The following is a 16,880-nucleotide window of genomic DNA, read 5'->3' on the forward strand; positions in this document are numbered from 1 at the left end:
CAATTTGTTGTGAAAATAGTAATTAGAAATGTGGTGAAAAAAAACTTCTAGATGAATGGGAAACAGCACAATATACACATTGTTCTAGAACTGATTACATGGTAATGAACTGGAAATGGGAAATACATTATTAAATAGTGCTGCAGTTTTTTCAGTAACTAAGTCTTTCTGGAAATTATATACTGTTCTCACTTTGCATATGAAGTGATGTGTATAAGAAAAGCTAGTGGAAAACCGTTAAAGTAACTTCCCCCCCACTTTTACACAATATGATCATCTTGACCAGGCAATTACGTGGAAGGAGAATGTGTTCTTAATTAATTTGCATGGCCAAGGAAGAACTAAATCGTCAATTTAAGTGTGCCACATCAATTAAATAAATAAAAAATGATTTTACAGTGGTGTGTAAAATATTGATGACACAAATAAGGCAGTTAATTTGATTTCTGCAAGGAAAATGGATGACTCATCCAGTTAGCTTCCACTTACACCAGTCCAGTGCACAGGCCAGGAGAGCCTTACAATTACTATTCTCCGTACAAGGTTGTAAAGAATATGTTCCTTGCATACTTCATTCCTAAATTGAAGACCAAGTAGCTTCTTTCCTGGGAAGAGATGGGCAGGAAACACTCAGTCTGTTGCAGAATAATATCTCTGCCGCTGCTAATATCGAAGGGGAAGCCAAAGAAATGAGAGTCATGACGAGGCAGCCAGTCTATAGACACTGACATCATAACAGCTGTGTCTAGAACCCTTTTCATTTACATTTATTCATTTAGCAGATGCTTTTCTCCAAAACGAGAGAATGCAATTTGTGCATTACATTAGGAGGAGAGAATGCAATTTGTGCATTACATTAGGAGGAGAGACATAGTTGCAGATGTGTGATTCTTAAGTAAACTTAGTTTCTTTCTTTCCACTATATGCACCAATGTTCATCATGAGAGTAGGTGCATAAAAGTCAGAAGACATTCCTGATCACCTTTCCTACATTTTTTTTTTAAGATAGACTGTACACCATGCAACAGATTGCTGACATATTTCTCATTCCTTAGAGCTACATATAGGTGATCCTATATATTTACATGGGGGGGGGGGGGGGCGCGGTGGTGCAGTGGGTTGGACGAAGTCCTGCTTTCCAGTGGATCTGGGGTTCAAGTCCCGCTTGGGGTGCCTTGTGACAGACTGGCGTCCCGTCCTGAGTGTGTCCCCTCCCCCTCCGGCCCCATGCCCTGTGTTGCCGGGTAGGCTCCGGTTCCCCGCGACCCCATATGGGACAAGCGGTTCAAAAAATGTGTACTTGTACGGGACTTGAACCCCAGACCCACTGGAGAGCAGGACCCGGTCCAACCCACTGCGCCCCCCCACCTCGCTGTGTAAATAATTGTATATAGCTTTAACATTGTAAGTTGCTTTGGTGACAAGTGACAGCTAATTGAATAATTAATTTTATAAGTTCACTTAATATTATTGTACAAGAATAGTGACCACCCCTATTGAGTTCACATCTTTTCAAGGAGCAGTGTGTGTATACATACAGCTACCGTGGTGTCCTTGGTAACAAGACGCCTTTGGTTTCGGGAGCACGTGACAGGAGACGCAATCACTGGCGAAGTGAGCTGGATTAAGTTAGTCTCACGCTGCTGACATCTATTGGCTCGGTAGGTTAACACCGGTTGCGGCCGCTCAACTACAAACTAGAAGAAACTAGAAAACGGAAAGCAGTCTCTCAGGATCGTGACCCTTTTCGGTGGAAACATCCTCTGAAAAATGGGGAAAGAGCCGTAATCGAAAACTCCCAAGTCGGTCGCCGGTAACCCGAAGAGCGCCGCTGAAGTGCCCAGAGTCGCGGTACGTGCTGAGTCGCGCGGGTCGACTCAGTCAGTGCCTACGGCGTGTTTTTGCGTCCCGTTTGCTTTAGGCGTGAGAAAGCGGAGGAAGGAGAACTTTGAAAAATACCATCATGAGGTAGGGAGCAAAGCGAAAGGCGGGAGCCACATGACAGTCTGTGAGGACTGGGGATTCGCGGGGACGGACGGGACGGCCAGGGGAGGGAGCTGCAGTGGAGCCCAGCAGCCCCGGCAGTCCCAGTGAGCGTACACACACAGTCTGCCTGCCTGGGACTGAGTGAGTGAGTGTGTGTGTGAGTGGGAGTGGATGGAGTACAAGCGTCCGCCGCGCAGCGCTCGCTGGCTCAGTGTGCACAAGGCGCTGGTCGCTGGGCTCCTGTCGCGATACTCGTCATACTGGGAGATGATTGTGAGGCGGCCGTTCCGATGAGGTGAGTGAGTCGGGGCTCGAGGACAGCGGCGCGCGGGCTCGCTGTCGCTCCTTATCAATCATGTACGTACTTTTAACCGCACGTTCTCTGAAGGACTTGATTTTCACCAGAACCACTGTTGCTTACGCCGAGAGTGCACTTTTTTGCCGCGTATTTTGTTCCGTATTTAGAAGTTAATTTCGTGAGGTGACGGTGAGGTCAGAGATGCGATGACTGGGAGGGCTGTGGTTTTCATTACGATCGCTTCCGATCAGAGATCAATGGGGTTCGCGGCAACTCGTGTCCTTCAGCTCGGAGGAGCCCACTTGCAACTTCAACTTGTAGTGCTGGATACCGAAGACAGACCGTGCGGCGAGGAATGGATTCAAGATTTCTGTCTTTCTCTTAACAATTAATCGCACGGAATCATTTTGTCCGGGCGGGAAGACCGTCGGTTTTCGTGTCGCGAATGCGTGGAAACGGACAGGTAGGAAGTGCGGGGTTTTTCTCTTGGTGTTAGTTACAGCCTGGTTTTAGCGATATGTGTTCATTCAGCATATTATCAGTTTTACACTGTTTTACAGCACATACCTAAGTTGAAGTGTCCCACGACGTCTGCCGTCCTTGTGATAAATGACTGCGTCTGCTTTCAAAAGCACCGATACAGAAATTGATCATCGGATGCGTGAGCGAATTTGACCGAATTAGCACTTCAGTCCATTTCACCGATGATATTTTACCACATATTATGACCGGTTAGTGCGCATTTGGCATTTGCACTCGAGGAGGGAAAAAAGTGGAGTTTAAGAAGGTGCTGCCTGCAGTCGCGCGCCACACACCGCCTCTTCTCTGTTCTGAGTGAAGGGGCTTTTGTGTCCTTTTCCGCCGCTTTCCGCGTCTAAATAAACGTGTTTAAGGAGTGAATTCACTGAGGTGATTCTTACTCCCGTAACCTGAGAAATCAGTTTTTCTGCCCTTTGTCACGGAAGATCCCGTCCGGAGAAACGAACAGCTTCGCTGTGTGAGTGAGATTCGATTTAGTGCCGTACTATTATCGTGACGAATACGCAGCAAAGCACGATTTCGGGGATTATTAAAGAGAAATAGACAGTAAAATAATATTTCCGTGACTGATGTTGTCATAGTTTAGGTCCATCTGCGGGACTTTGCGAACCCACTCGGTCCCAGTTTTGTCGCTTCCCTTCGCCTCAGACTGTCGTTCCTGTTTTGTACTTAACGTTACGGCTCCAGTGTTTTTCGACTGCATTTTCTTCAAGTTTTAATGGAATGGAAGAATTTTTTGTTGTTGAAAAAACCTGTTTTTTTTAACGTTATTAAGTGAATGTATGTGTTTAAAAATGAGTTTGAGGAAAGTCTTTCATTATACTACTGTTAGTACTTGTCAGCTCTGTGTGTGTCATCATCAGGTATTGTTATAAATTAAGACAACATTGATTTCTCCTTTTTTTTTTTCCCTTTTTTTTTTCTCCCCCTTGGAGACCGATTTGCAGTGTTCCGCTACTGTGTGTGAACGACACACACATACACTCCGGCTGGGACTGCACTGTCCCCTTCGAGTTCCCCACAGTGGCACATGACCACCCTGAGCTCCTCCTTCTTGGTTGGCTTTTCAGAACTGATTAAAAGCTGTGCTGTGCTCCACAAACTGCTGGGATTTCTTAATCCCATCCGTCCATTTGCCCCACCTTTGTTAACTAGTCAGGATTAGCAGTTTTACAACCCAAGAGCACAGGTCCATGCTCTGCGAACATTATCAAGCTCCGTGTCGTTGACCATAACAGGGTACGGGTCCCACGGCCATGGGCAGTGCTACTGGCCTAAGCGATGGACAGAGCGACGCCCCGCTTTCCGGCCACTGACACCGTTGTCAGGCAGCGGCAACACGGCGTTTGCAATGTGTTCTCACGCCTTGAGGACCCGGTGGGCTTGCAAGCTACCGAAGCCTGCAGTTGTGTCGGCAACTGCAGGGCGCTGAACCGCCAACTGTCACTCTGAAAAGACACCACTCAGTAGCTCAGTCCACCCCCCAACGATGGGAGGATGTGCTGGGAGCAACATAGCCGCCACCCGTGCCAACGCTTTCGGCAACACGTCAGAACTCCTTACGTATAATCCCAGAGTAAATGCTCCAAGATTACATGTTCTAACTATGCAAGCAGAGAAAAGTAATCTTTTTATTGCTGCAGCAGATGTACTTTGTGACATGCGTGGGGTGCACTGGACACTGGGAGTCTTTCAATAGCCCAAGACTTTCTCACAAGGATACTGTGCTCTCAGCTTGAAACCAGTTAAACCTTTGATACAGCCCAAGAAGTCCTTCTTGGTACCAGTCCCATTTTGTGCTGTTTCTGTTGGACTGTATGGAGCCTATAAATTGCACAGCTGTTAGGTTCTGTACACACATAAAGGTGAAAAGACATGAAAACGCTTGACTTTGCTCAGTCGTTTATTGGGTAGTCTCTCTTAAAATCTCTTTATTAGACTTCGGTGGGTCTTATATTCCAGGGTAAAACCTGTTTAGGTCAATGATCCATCAAGACAAAGACTTCAGAGAAACAGTGGTTCCTACTACTATTGCGGTCCTCTTTCCCTTCTGATCTGAGCGACCACAAGCATCAGGTGAAAAATAGCGTGACTGCAAGAGGCTGAAAACTCCTGTAACAACAACAGTGTTGTTATATTCGAAACAGCCTGTTTCAAAGCACGTGTCACAAGAGGAGGTCGAAAAGCAACATGTTGCATGCACTGTTTGCTTACTGAGGACAGAGAGAGACTTGTGCTTAGGAGGCAGGAATTGGACCAATTACATCCTGATTTTTGACAATATTTGTTTCATTTGCATTGAATGGTAATTTAAGGCGGTTGACCTTTGCGTGTCTTGCATGTCTGTTGTGCATTAGATTTTTCTGGCCACGCCCTCACTCCGCAACACCTATAAATCAAAGGGAATTGCAGAGTCTCTGCTTTAATGTTTCATGAATAATGAATACAAAACATAGTGTTCAAAAATATCCTGATGGAAGAAAATGGATGAATGCAGCCAGCTCCAACTGTACAGAAAAAACAGCTTGTCCTTTAGTCCTTTTTTGTCCAGAATGGTATGTGTATCATCCCTTCATATCGCCTGCATGGTAGAAAGGTTTTTGGTGACATGACTCGGTCGTGTCCTACACGTGGGGACAGTCACATTTATTGCAGATGTAAGAAGTTGGCATGCTCAGTATGTTCACAGTGATCCCCAGGATGATTCAGAAAGCGGCTAATGGTGCTGCTTGGATCTATAAGGTTTCCCTCCCCTGTGACCCCAGCTATAATCTATCAGGATTCTAAATGGATTGGCAGTCAATGCTGGGCATAAGCGTGGCGCAGGTGTGCACTGGGACTCACTGAGGAATTGTCAGGGGTGACGTGCAGCGGTGGAGGAAGGAAGGTTCCATCAGCAATACGCCCTGACTATGTGCTGCTCCACTTCCTGCTGGCTAATCCATTCTTCTGGCTGTTTGTTGTCTGCCTGTAAATTGTTTATATCCATCCAGACTCTGGACCCATGAATAATTTGTTTGCCTCATAAATATTTGACTGTACAACGTTCATTAATATGCACTCGATTCGTCTCTAACCGCTGTTACACTAGGACACGGCCGATCCCACTGCAGTGTCATCCGTCATGTTTCCTAACCTGCGTGAACTGCGGAGGCTGGAGTGAACTCAGCTGATCCTGCAGAAGAAGCTCTCCGATTACAGTCAGCAGTTTGCATGTATTGTTCGGGTAATGCCGTGCTTATTTTGGTGCGCACTTGAGGCGGGAAATCTCGCAGGTTTTGCAGAGACAGCAGGGGCAGGTGGCGCCACCCTTTCACCCGTCCCATCAGAGCTGGTTCCACTGCATCGGTATGCTGTGGCCTTGCTGCCCCTCCACTTGACCTTCCAGGGTTGAGAGGCTGTAATAGTAGACATTTTGCCAGGCCGTGACACGGAAAGCTCAGCACAAAATTAGCATGTCCCTACACAAGGGATGTCAGGGAGAGAAGATACCCTTCCAGAGGAGAGCTGTGGGTCGGTGGCCCATAGGACATTGCCTGAACTGAGCTGAGCATAGTGGCTTCAGCTTCCATGAGCACTGACCTTCCCTGCTCTTTCTGCACTTTGTGTTTTCCTCAGGTAACGTCTACACTGCGCCGAAACGGGAAGTTTCTGCTTTCTGCGTCAATCATGAGACCCAGGGTGCACTTTCTCCTCGGCCTGTTCTCCTTGATGACTCCACTCCTCTGGGCGATCAGCTTCCCCGAAGATGACGTGCCCATTGAGACAGTAGACTATCACTGTGAGTTCTGCCTGTGGGTTAGAAACCTGCAATCAAGGGGATGGAAGCTGCCCTCTTGCCCTTAGTTTAGCCAGCCATGTGGTGCAACATGTTCATAAATTACTGGGAGCACTGGGTGTTTCTTGTCACTGGGGTTTTGTCTGTTCCTATCCAAGTGAGAAGTTGCTCCACTGCTTTGATATGAATAATCAGATTGGCTCGTGCACTTGACTGTATATGTACACAAAATTGGCACAACTATGTGATGGTACATAGAAGTGTCTACTTCTCATTTCATCACTTAGTCATCGATCTTTATTGATTAACTTTAATAAAGCTTTTATAGATGGCACAGATATAGCCAAAGAGTAATTCCTATGGACATCATGACTTTGTAATTTGTTTTCTCTTCTGCAGTTTCAAAACAGTATCCAGTATTTCGAGGGCGTCCCACAGGCAACGAATCTCTGCACAGGCTCGACTTTCAACTCATGACCAAAATTCAAGACACACTCTTTATTGCTGGCAGGTAAATCTTTCTACAGGCCTCTTAACTGTATGGAACTCAGAAAACTGTGGTAATATTTATAGCCAGTATTGATCTGTGAGGGAATTTCATGTTCACAGAGAAATGAGGAACTATTCTTTGTGAACCTCTTGTATCAAAAAAGGCTTTTTCCTAATTGTCTTTATTGTTATTACTCCATTTTAACAGAGACCAGGTTTACCTAGTCAGTCTGCGTGAGACCTACAGGAATGAAATAATCCCCTATCGGGTAAGTTCGTGGACTGCTGCATGATTTCCAAGTGTGTATTCATAAAATCAGAGCGCAGATAAAAAGTTGCATTTAATCTAGGGATTGTGAGGACGTAATAAAAGTGTTGATCGTGTGGCAGTATATGTCAAGCTGAGATTTCTCTGAAATTCCCCTCTAGAAACTGACGTGGCGATCTGGCCAAGCAGACCGGGAGACCTGTGCTATGAAGGGCAAGCGCAGAGTAAGAGTCTCGACCACTGGTTCATTCCCCAGCTGTGCTCTATAGGCCAGAAAAAGGCTGTTAATTTGATTATATCGTCCACTTTCTATTCCTTTTAGGAGGAATGTCACAATTTCATAAAAGTGCTGGTTCCCAGAAATGAAGATCTGGTGTTCATCTGTGGCACCAACGGCTTTAACCCCATGTGCAGATACTATAGAGTAGGTTTTCCGTTTTTTGATAACTTCTCCTGGCTCATTGCTCTTGGTTTCTTGCAATTGTGGCGCAACTTATTTTGTGCACGGTGAGATGAGAGGGCGGCTTGTGTAAGATGGTATATTCATGTTGCTGCTTTGTGAACCGGAGAGCACGCTGCTCAAACAGGCGTCCTGCCTTCGTTTGTTCTTCAGTTAGACAACCTGGAGTTTGATGGGGAGGAAATCAGTGGCTTGGCAAGGTGCCCATTTGATGCCAAGCAGACCAACGTCGCTCTCTTTGCTGGTATGAAAAGCCCTCTAAATTATAAGTCAGCATGATGAATGACTCTTTCAAGTATTGTAGGGGACTGAGATGAGAATGCAAAGGCTCTGTGAAGGTGCCAGACCCCACCACAGGCATTAATCATCATTTTATTACAATGAGGAGCGCGCAGCGGTGACCATAGCAACTGCAGCTCCAAGTGTCAGCACTAGTAAACAAGCAGGAGCGCCTCATCTTCCAATAAAAGCTCATTGTGGCAAGCAGACATTATTGCGCAGCTCAAATAAGATGATGACCCTGTCCTACATGTCACCTCAGATGGGAAGCTGTACTCGGCCACGGTGGCTGACTTCTTGGCGAGCGATGCGGTCATTTACCGCAGCATGGGAGACGGTTCGGCCCTCAGGACCATCAAGTATGATTCCAAGTGGTTAAAAGGTATAAAAAGGAAAGGAGGAAAAAAAAAAAAGCCAAATTTGCACTCGGTGCTTTTCTCGAATTGTGATATAAAACCATAGAGCATGGTCAAGAGCTTGTTGAGGTCACCCTGTCCTGTGTTTCTGTCATTTTCTTTCTGCAATGTTTTTTGTTCTCTGTTGTTGCCTGCTATAATCTAAGACAACTGCAGAATGAATATATGCCCCTCTCAGGTGCAGTTTCAAAACTGAGGTACAATGTAGGTCACTCCTGTACTTACAATCTCTTCATACTTGAATTTAATAATATAGTGGTTAAAATGTAAAACCCTGTTTTTCAGAACCACACTTCCTTCATGCCGTAGACTATGGGAACTATGTTTACTTCTTCTTCAGAGAAATTGCAATGGAGCACAATAACCTGGGAAAGGTATGTTCTGAATAATGTATGTTGACGCCTACTGTACAGTGCCAGATGCAATTTAGGCTTCTGCTCCTGCAGTGAATAATACACCCTGGCTCTTCGTGCCCACTTCAGAGCTTTTCCAGGGCCTTCTATTTTGTGGTAATAGATGGTCCTCTAAAAGTATTAGTATGCACTCTGCTTACTGCAGCCTGGGCAAAATTTACCAATGCATCACAGTAGAAATTGCCAGACAAGTTTCAACACTTTCCCTTAACCACACATTAATAAATATTTCATTTCTGGCTAATGCTAGGCAAGATACCTGTGCAATGATGTAGATTTGCAGTGTTGAATTATTAAACCTGTTGCACACGGTTAATTTAAGACCTTAAAAGCCTAGTGTCATCACCTTCTTTAACCCAATTTGTTAGGAAAGAGTTAGGCGATAGGAAGAATGGCTGTCCTACCAGCGTGCCCCAAAGCACATTTTAGGCAGACTTCATCATACATCCAGCCTCAAGGAGCACCCCCGTGATGATTGTTAGAGGGGCTTCTCGGTGGAATTCATTATTCACACACTTGAGAACTTTTCGTGACGCAAGCTCTTGCATGCTTCCCCTGCCCCTTTCCTCCTCCGACTCTGAAGGCGGTGTACTCCCGAGTGGCTCGCATATGCAAGAACGATGTGGGTGGGTCTCAGCGAGTCCTGGAGAAACATTGGACCTCCTTCATGAAGGCGCGCCTCAACTGCTCTGTTCCAGGGGAGTCCTTCTTCTACTTTGATGTCCTGCAGTCTATTACAGACATAATAGATATAAATGGAATGCCCAGTGTGGCTGGGGTGTTCACCACACAGATGAACAGGTACCTTTTTAAAAAACGTTCTTGATCTTCAGCACAGATTCGTTGTTGACTGTCAAACCATTTCTATTGATTGCTTCACCTCGCCTCTAATGCAGCATCCCAGGATCGGCCTTGTGTGCATTTACAATGGCAGACATAGAGAAGGTGTTCCAGGGCAGGTTCAAAGAGCAAAAAACACCCGATTCTGTTTGGACTGCTTTCCCAGAGGACAGACTGCCGAGGCCCAGGTACTTACACTCTGTGATGTAGTTTACTATTCATTTATGTCTTGGGATGAATCGTGTAGGCAGTAATTAAAACATTCGGCACTGTAAAATATGATGTGAGAAAAAACAAATGTAAGGAGTAGTTACCTGTGTTCCTGACCATTGCAGTAATACATGCATGTGACCCTAACCCTCCCCAGGCCAGGCTCATGTGCGGGACATGGGCCAGCGGAAGCTTACAAAACCTCCATCGATTTTCCGGATGAAACTCTGCTTTTCATCAAGTCCCATCCTCTGATGGATTCCTCCGTGCCGTCAGTGAGGGACGAGCCATGGTTCACGAAAACACGCGTCAGGTCTGTTTCTGAAATGTCCCCCCCCTTGTTTTTTCAAAACATAGTTTCAGTTTAACAGAATTTTTTTTTTTTTTTTTTTTTTTTTTGTAGGTACAGGCTGACGGCCCTAGCAGTTGACAACTCTGCTGGACCCCATCAGAACTACACCGTTGTCTTCATTGGCTCAGAGGCTGGTGTACTCCTCAAAGTCCTGGCCAAGACCTCTGTGTTCTCCCTGAATGAAAGTGTGCTACTGGAAGAGATTGATGTCTTCAATCGAGCAAAGTATGTGGGTCGCTTCCTCATGTATGTTATCCCTAAGCCGTTGTGCTTTCTGTCAGTCAGTTTGTACAGTACAAATTGCTGCACTGCAGATGGCAGTATTCTATTTTATACAACTGGCTCAAGGTCACCTCTGTCCCCTGGAGAACTTTAGCTTCTTTGGAATGTATCTAGCACAGGTGAGTTAATGAGCATGAGGCAGATTAACAACCTACCTCAACAGCTCACTCTACCCCTCCCCATCTCTAGGTGCATCTCCAACAGTGAAGACGACAGACGCATTCTATCACTTCACCTGGACAAGGAGACCCACAGCTTGTTTGTGGCTTTCTCCAGCTGTGTGGTGAGGGTGCCCCTCAGCCGCTGTGAACGCCACAGTTCCTGCCAAAAGTGAGCAAGACTCCCTTTCACCTCACCAGTGTGGCATTTCCTGTATCACATCAAGAGCACGGTTCAGAGGTCTGTGTCCTGACGATGTTACTGTGATCTCAGGTCCTGTATTGCATCCCGGGATCCCTACTGTGCTTGGATGGCTCGTGGCTCCTGTGAGAGGGTCCAGCCTGGTGTCCAGTAAGCCCCTCAGATTCTCACAAACATGTAGCAGTTTTTTTCACTGTGTGATTAGACCAGCTAATGTTTTTCTTTCTCTTCCCCTTCTTTCCTTTGAACAGCGTCGGGTATGAGCAAGACGTAGAATATGGCAACACCGCACGACTGGGTGACTGTCAAGGTAAGACTAATGTAGCCATGCTACCTTTGGCACCAGCCTAGAAGCTTGAAGAATAGCGCTAGTAACCTCTCACTACATTTCCCTGTGGAACCCAAAAACGCCTAATTTGTAGTTGCATTCTACTAATTGCTCTCATAACATATAAACATACCATGGAGTACTGGCACGAGATTCCAAAGGCTGAACTACTCAAGCAAAAAAATTGCTTTAAAAAAAAAAAAAAAAAAATCACAAAAATAAAAATCCTCCTCTTCCAATATAAATAACTGGGCATGTAAAAGATGATGCTGGTAATTTTACTTCTACGATTTAAGTAAAGACTGAAAATCAAGACTTTTAATTGAGACTTTATTTTGGTTTTATACTGATTTGTCATTCCTTTAATCCCTTTAGAATTTTTGGCTACTACATCTCCGCCAGATTACAAATCATTTGGTGACCCAACATCTGGTTAGTTTTACTTTTTTCCAATTGTTTTTTTCCCCCCCCTTAAGTTGAGCCTGTTTCAACTGTCTCTGCTCCCTCCACCTCTGATCATCCATCTCTTTGACCAGCTCGATCTCACCTCTGTCATTTGGACAGTTGTGAATGGGGAATTATCCTCCTTGTGGTCCTTCAGGCTGTAGTGCACCTTCACTAACATCAACTGCTGTCCCACCCCATATGCATTTAAATCATCTGCATGACTTCCTGTCAAGTCTTTCAAACTTCACCTTGTTGCCACCGTTTGTACTGTGCACATATCACCCTTTCAGAAAACTCCATAATCATTTTCCTGAGCAAATGGTGCTTGTCTGAACCGAAGGAAAGTGCGACAAATGCTGGGACAGAATTCTGTTCCATTAACCTTACATAGCTACTGCATGTCCTTCCAAATAACCCAGTTCTTATGACTTACTAAAACAGTATTTCTTGTTGCGTCAAACCACCCATTGAAACTAACTCAGTGGTCATTGACTGCATCAGACTAACCTGGTTGTTGACGCTGTTCTATGTCCACTGCGCACACCGTGTGTTAACAGTTTGTTTGTCACCACAGACATGGAGTTGGTTTCACCTTCTGTCACCACTGTGGCACGTGGCCCCATAGAATCACCTCAAATCATTGCCAGTCAGAAACCTGAACCGTTTGGTTCAAGGAAATTCGTGCTTCAGGATGACCCAGCCACTTCACATTCTTTTGAATCATTACCAGGTGTCCCGGAGGGTAAGCCTGAACTGGGGAGCTTTATTGCTGAATGGAATCCTGGAATAATAGCTGCCATTAGCAAGTGTTTGAGAGCGAGCCAGAACCCAGGACTGCACGCTACTCCAGTTTGAACGGGGATGCGACATCCAGGGACCGCTCGGATAGCTGCGTGGGTCCTGAAACCATTGGCTGTGCATTAATGGGAAATCATTTTTAAGTGTTTTCAGACAAACAGAATACTTTTCTTGTTTTTAATGAAGTGCATCACGTGATTGCAATGAAGCTATCCAGGATTTCCATCAGCTGATTTGCCAGTGTTTTTTTTCCTTCTTTTGATCCTTGTTTGATTTGTTTCCTGTTCTTGCTTGGTATTCATGTTTTACGTAGATCACCTCTGCTCCGATTTCCATGAAGTATTTATATTCCATCTTTTTTTCTATTTTTCCCTCCCTACTCTCACTACCTGCAGATCCCTCTAACCCCAAATTATAGAACATTCCCCAAGCCCTACTTTACAAATTCTACCCAGAAGTCTGTTGTAACACTCAGCAGTGTCAAATAACTCTCCTTAAATGTCTGTGGAAACTAACAAATCTTAAGCTGTAAAATATCTTTTGTAAATGGACACCTTTACTCCACTTCTGAAAACTCAGCAAATGGACATTTTTACACCATTTTTGCAAACCTGGTGATTTCCCCCCCCCCCCCGAAACTAATATTTTATTTAGGGAACTGTTACATTGCCATTTTCTTTTTCTTCCAAAAAAAAAAAAAGCAGGAAAAACTAACCCCCTTTCAGCTGTAAATTGCATGTCATTCAGAATATTACAATTTACCACAGGGAAATTGTTTATAGTGGTTTACATAAAGCCTAAAATGAAACCATATACAAGTTTGGACTCAACACAATGTTGGCTTCCTTCACTGTCTGACAATTTAGCTTTTGGTACTTGTTCTGTTATCTTCTGCCTCTCTCCATGCTTCAGAAAATTTTAGTATGTAAATTTTAAAATGGAGAAATTGCATATTGTCAAAGTATTATGTTCTTTGATGTGCTGTCAGAGAGGTCCCGGTAATGTCAGGCTTTCACTTTTCATGGCATTAATGGGAAAAATAAACTGGTGTATTTTTCAATGCAGAAATGTCTCTCTCTCGTTTTCTGTCACTTTCCTTACCTTGTCTAGTAGTTTCAAATAAAAAGATGAATGCATAATAGTCACATTTATGTGAGAAATAATAAATGGTCAAAAATATAGTTATGAATCTTATCCGTTCTGTGTTTCAGGTGTGTGGGAGATCCAGTCTGGAGAGGCCAACCAAATGGTGCACTTAAATGTGCTCATAACCTGTGTATTCGTGGCCTTCCTACTGGGGGCCTTCATAGCTGGAATGGTGGTCTACTGCTACCGGGACGCCTTCCTTCGCAAGCCCAGGAGAGTTCACAAGGACACGGAGTCTGCTCAATCTGGCACAGGTTCCGCGGGCAGCTTTGGAAATATCGATGGCTTGTTTGACAGTCCAGTGAAGGAATATCAGCAAAGTATTGACACCCCAAAGCTGTACACCAACCTGCTGAGTAATGGAAAAGACACTGCACCCCATGGGGACACAAAAACAATGATACTTAGCGGCCCAGGTCAGCCCCCAGAGCTGGCTGCCCTTCCAACCCCCGAGTCCACACCGGTTCTTCAACAGAAGAGCCTACCACCACTCAAGAACCAGTGGGATAAAGCTCAAAGCAAGATGACTGCAGCTCGTAAAGAGTCTTTATCGAAAGGTTCCCAGTACTTCTCATCTAGCCAACCCGCACATTCACCTGTGGGGCCCACCCACATCCCCAGTGCCGTGGTACTCCCCAACGCAACCCACAGCTACAAGGTGGATGTGCCACACAGTGAGAGGAAAGTCCAAAATGCAGACTATCCAGCGAGCTCCAAATCCAGCAGAAAAGACCACAGGCGCTCAGTGGATGCCAGAAACACCCTGAATGATCTCCTGAAGCACCTAAATGAGAATGACGGCAACAGCTCCAAGGCTGTTCTTGCAGAAGCACCGAAGGCCCGGCAAAATACGTTGGATCCAATATGCATGACTGAGATTCCTCCGAAAGTCCCTAGCAGGGAAGCCTCGCTGTACTCGCCTTCTTCTTCCCTGCCCAGGAACAACCCCACAAAGAGGGTGGATGTGCCTACAACACCAACTACACCCACAGGCCCAATAAACACCTTAGAGAGACAGAGGGGCTACCACAAGAACTCCTCACAGAGGAATTCAGTAGCAGCCCCTCCCAAAAACTTGACTTCCAATGGGTCTGTCGTGTCACGGCAGCCCAGTACAAACAGAGGGGGATACATGCCCCCAACTCCTCCTTCCAGACTGGACTCACATGGGGCAGCTCTGGGGAGTCACCCACAGCCCTCTGTGTCCAGACAGAGCAGTTACAGTAGCCAGAGCTCTCTGCCACAAATGGGGGTCAAGAGAGGACCCTCTTTAAAACCAGACCTTCCCCCCAAACCCAACAGCTTTGTTCCACAGACTACGCAAATGAGGGCAGTGAACAAATACAGCTACTGAACAGCAGTGCACGGCTGTTCACGCTCAAAAGAACAATAGGTGTTACAGCCGGGACCTTAAAGAGGGTTTCCCTATGGAGTATTTCAATTTCCCCATGGAGTATTGAAAAGGGAATCTACAAGTGGCTGAACAAGAAAGCTGCCAGTTCTGTTTCTTGTTTTTCTTTTGTTCGTTTTGTACATTTTTTGAAACTTAAACCTGAGAGCAAGTTAGAGGCATTTCCTTTTCAGCTCCCGGGTGCAGAGGTGGTCGTCTGTTGCGCTGGTACTTCTGATGCTGGGGGGGGGACAAGCTGCATGGGGAACTTGACTGTTCGTTTCATGCAGCTTTGCCATTCCTGCACTACAGGTTTACCACGCAAGAATACTTGAAGAATGGTTCCATTACTCACTGCCACTGAGCACTGTCTTCCCATTAAAATGTGAACTTTGCAAAACGGCCTAAGATGTATGGGTTCGTCAGGAGCCCTGAAGAAGGCAAAAACATCCAATGTAATGGTTGTGCATAAGTACAGTATGACCTTGAGAAAAGGACAGACCTGTGGATGACAGAGACTGTTCAAGGCATGTCCGTGAAAGGCAGACTATTGCCCCCTGTGATGCATACATAGGCAATAGGAGGCACTTGGACACAATCTGTCATACAGTCAGTCAAAAAGGGGACAACTTATTGTAGTTGCAAAGAAAATGTACTTTCCAAAGTACCTTAACGTGAGATCGTTTTGGCCATTGACATGCACACATCAAGTACAGGTCCTCTCTATGCGTTTGTCAATAAAGGTCAGAGTATCATTTTAACTCCCTGGGATGTCACGATGTATTTGCTGCTGCTGGTTTTGGACAGCCGTTGTTCCATTTTGTTCTTGAATATTTCCTCCCAACAGTGTGCAATCTGAACTGTAGCATCAGTACCAATTTAGACAAATTGTTAACGTGCTGTCTACTCGTGGTGCCGAAGGAGGGACAATGACATAGTGAACTCGTTCTCACATAGAGCCAGGCGATGATCAATTTGGGAGCAACTCCAGTAACGTGAAGTGATTTTTCCAGTAGCCTCAGTCCATGCTAGGCCATTGATTTTGCTACTGCCATGGGGTTTCGAACTGGTAGCCAATTTGAAGACTGTAATAATACATTGTAGCTCTGTTTGCCAAAATGCATGTCTGTCACTATAGCGGTTACCTCTACTCTTCTGTAAGAACTGTAGTAAAGCTGGGTTTTTGTTGAAGTGAGCCTACTGCACCTGCCACACCGACATAAGACTGACTGACCCTCTGCTGAATGATAGTTGTGCAATCACTAAAAATATTAACCAAGGTGTCCTGAAGAGTCATGCCGGTAATGACCATTTTGTACATATCTATATAAATATTTTTGGCAAGTTTACCTGAATCTGTGCATTGTGTGCCTTACTCAATGAGCAATGCTGAATAGTCAAAACCTCTGATGGTAACCATGGGTTCAGTATTCCCATTGGATCCATTTTGTTGACGGATTTGAGTACTGTGAGGACCAGTCAAAACCCAGAGCTGTAGTTGTAAGAAATAAGAGCCAATTTAGTGACAAACATTCCATTTAGGACACAGGAACCAGTGTGTTGACCTAGACTGATGATGTTTCATTTCAGTAGCTTGCCCTACTTAAACAGAAGACAACTTACAACTTGTGCGTGTAATGTTTGTGCTTGGGAAGTACGCTAATTTGCAACATGGAGGTGGCATGTATAGAATGTATTACATTGACAGAAGACAAACTTGTTCCCAACTCACTACATGCTGTTAACCCCTTAGCTTCTACACAAGGCTATTATTAGAGGTTTAATACACTCTTGTGAAGG

At 45.2% G+C, this 16,880-nt stretch overlaps 1 protein-coding gene across 10 annotated transcripts in view; it reads left to right on the forward strand.

The window, feature by feature from the left end:
- sema6d (semaphorin 6D) overlaps positions 1-16,236 on the forward strand; it is a 74,945-nt gene extending 58,709 nt beyond the window's left edge. Inside the window, exons 1-19 of one of the 10 annotated variants that reach the window (XM_018763847.1) lie at positions 1,599-1,661; positions 6,443-6,605; positions 7,002-7,113; positions 7,300-7,360; positions 7,521-7,583; positions 7,682-7,783; positions 7,973-8,063; positions 8,361-8,480; positions 8,800-8,888; positions 9,511-9,728; positions 9,824-9,955; positions 10,135-10,290; positions 10,381-10,554; positions 10,801-10,941; positions 11,044-11,121; positions 11,223-11,281; positions 11,675-11,731; positions 12,321-12,488; positions 13,756-16,236. In XM_018763847.1, the coding sequence (XP_018619363.1) occupies positions 6,494-6,605; positions 7,002-7,113; positions 7,300-7,360; positions 7,521-7,583; positions 7,682-7,783; positions 7,973-8,063; positions 8,361-8,480; positions 8,800-8,888; positions 9,511-9,728; positions 9,824-9,955; positions 10,135-10,290; positions 10,381-10,554; positions 10,801-10,941; positions 11,044-11,121; positions 11,223-11,281; positions 11,675-11,731; positions 12,321-12,488; positions 13,756-15,044 (3,222 nt within the window). In that variant the 5' untranslated portion in view covers positions 1,599-1,661; positions 6,443-6,493 and the 3' untranslated portion in view covers positions 15,045-16,236. The other 9 variants (XM_018763850.1, XM_018763851.1, XM_018763849.1 and 6 more) reach the window with 9 other exon arrangements.
- The last annotated feature ends 644 nt before the right edge of the window (positions 16,237-16,880 follow it).

The sequence above is a fragment of the Scleropages formosus genome, chromosome 11 (genome assembly GCF_900964775.1).
Source record: "Scleropages formosus chromosome 11, fSclFor1.1, whole genome shotgun sequence".
In the NCBI taxonomy this organism is placed as follows: domain Eukaryota; kingdom Metazoa; phylum Chordata; class Actinopteri; order Osteoglossiformes; family Osteoglossidae; genus Scleropages; species Scleropages formosus.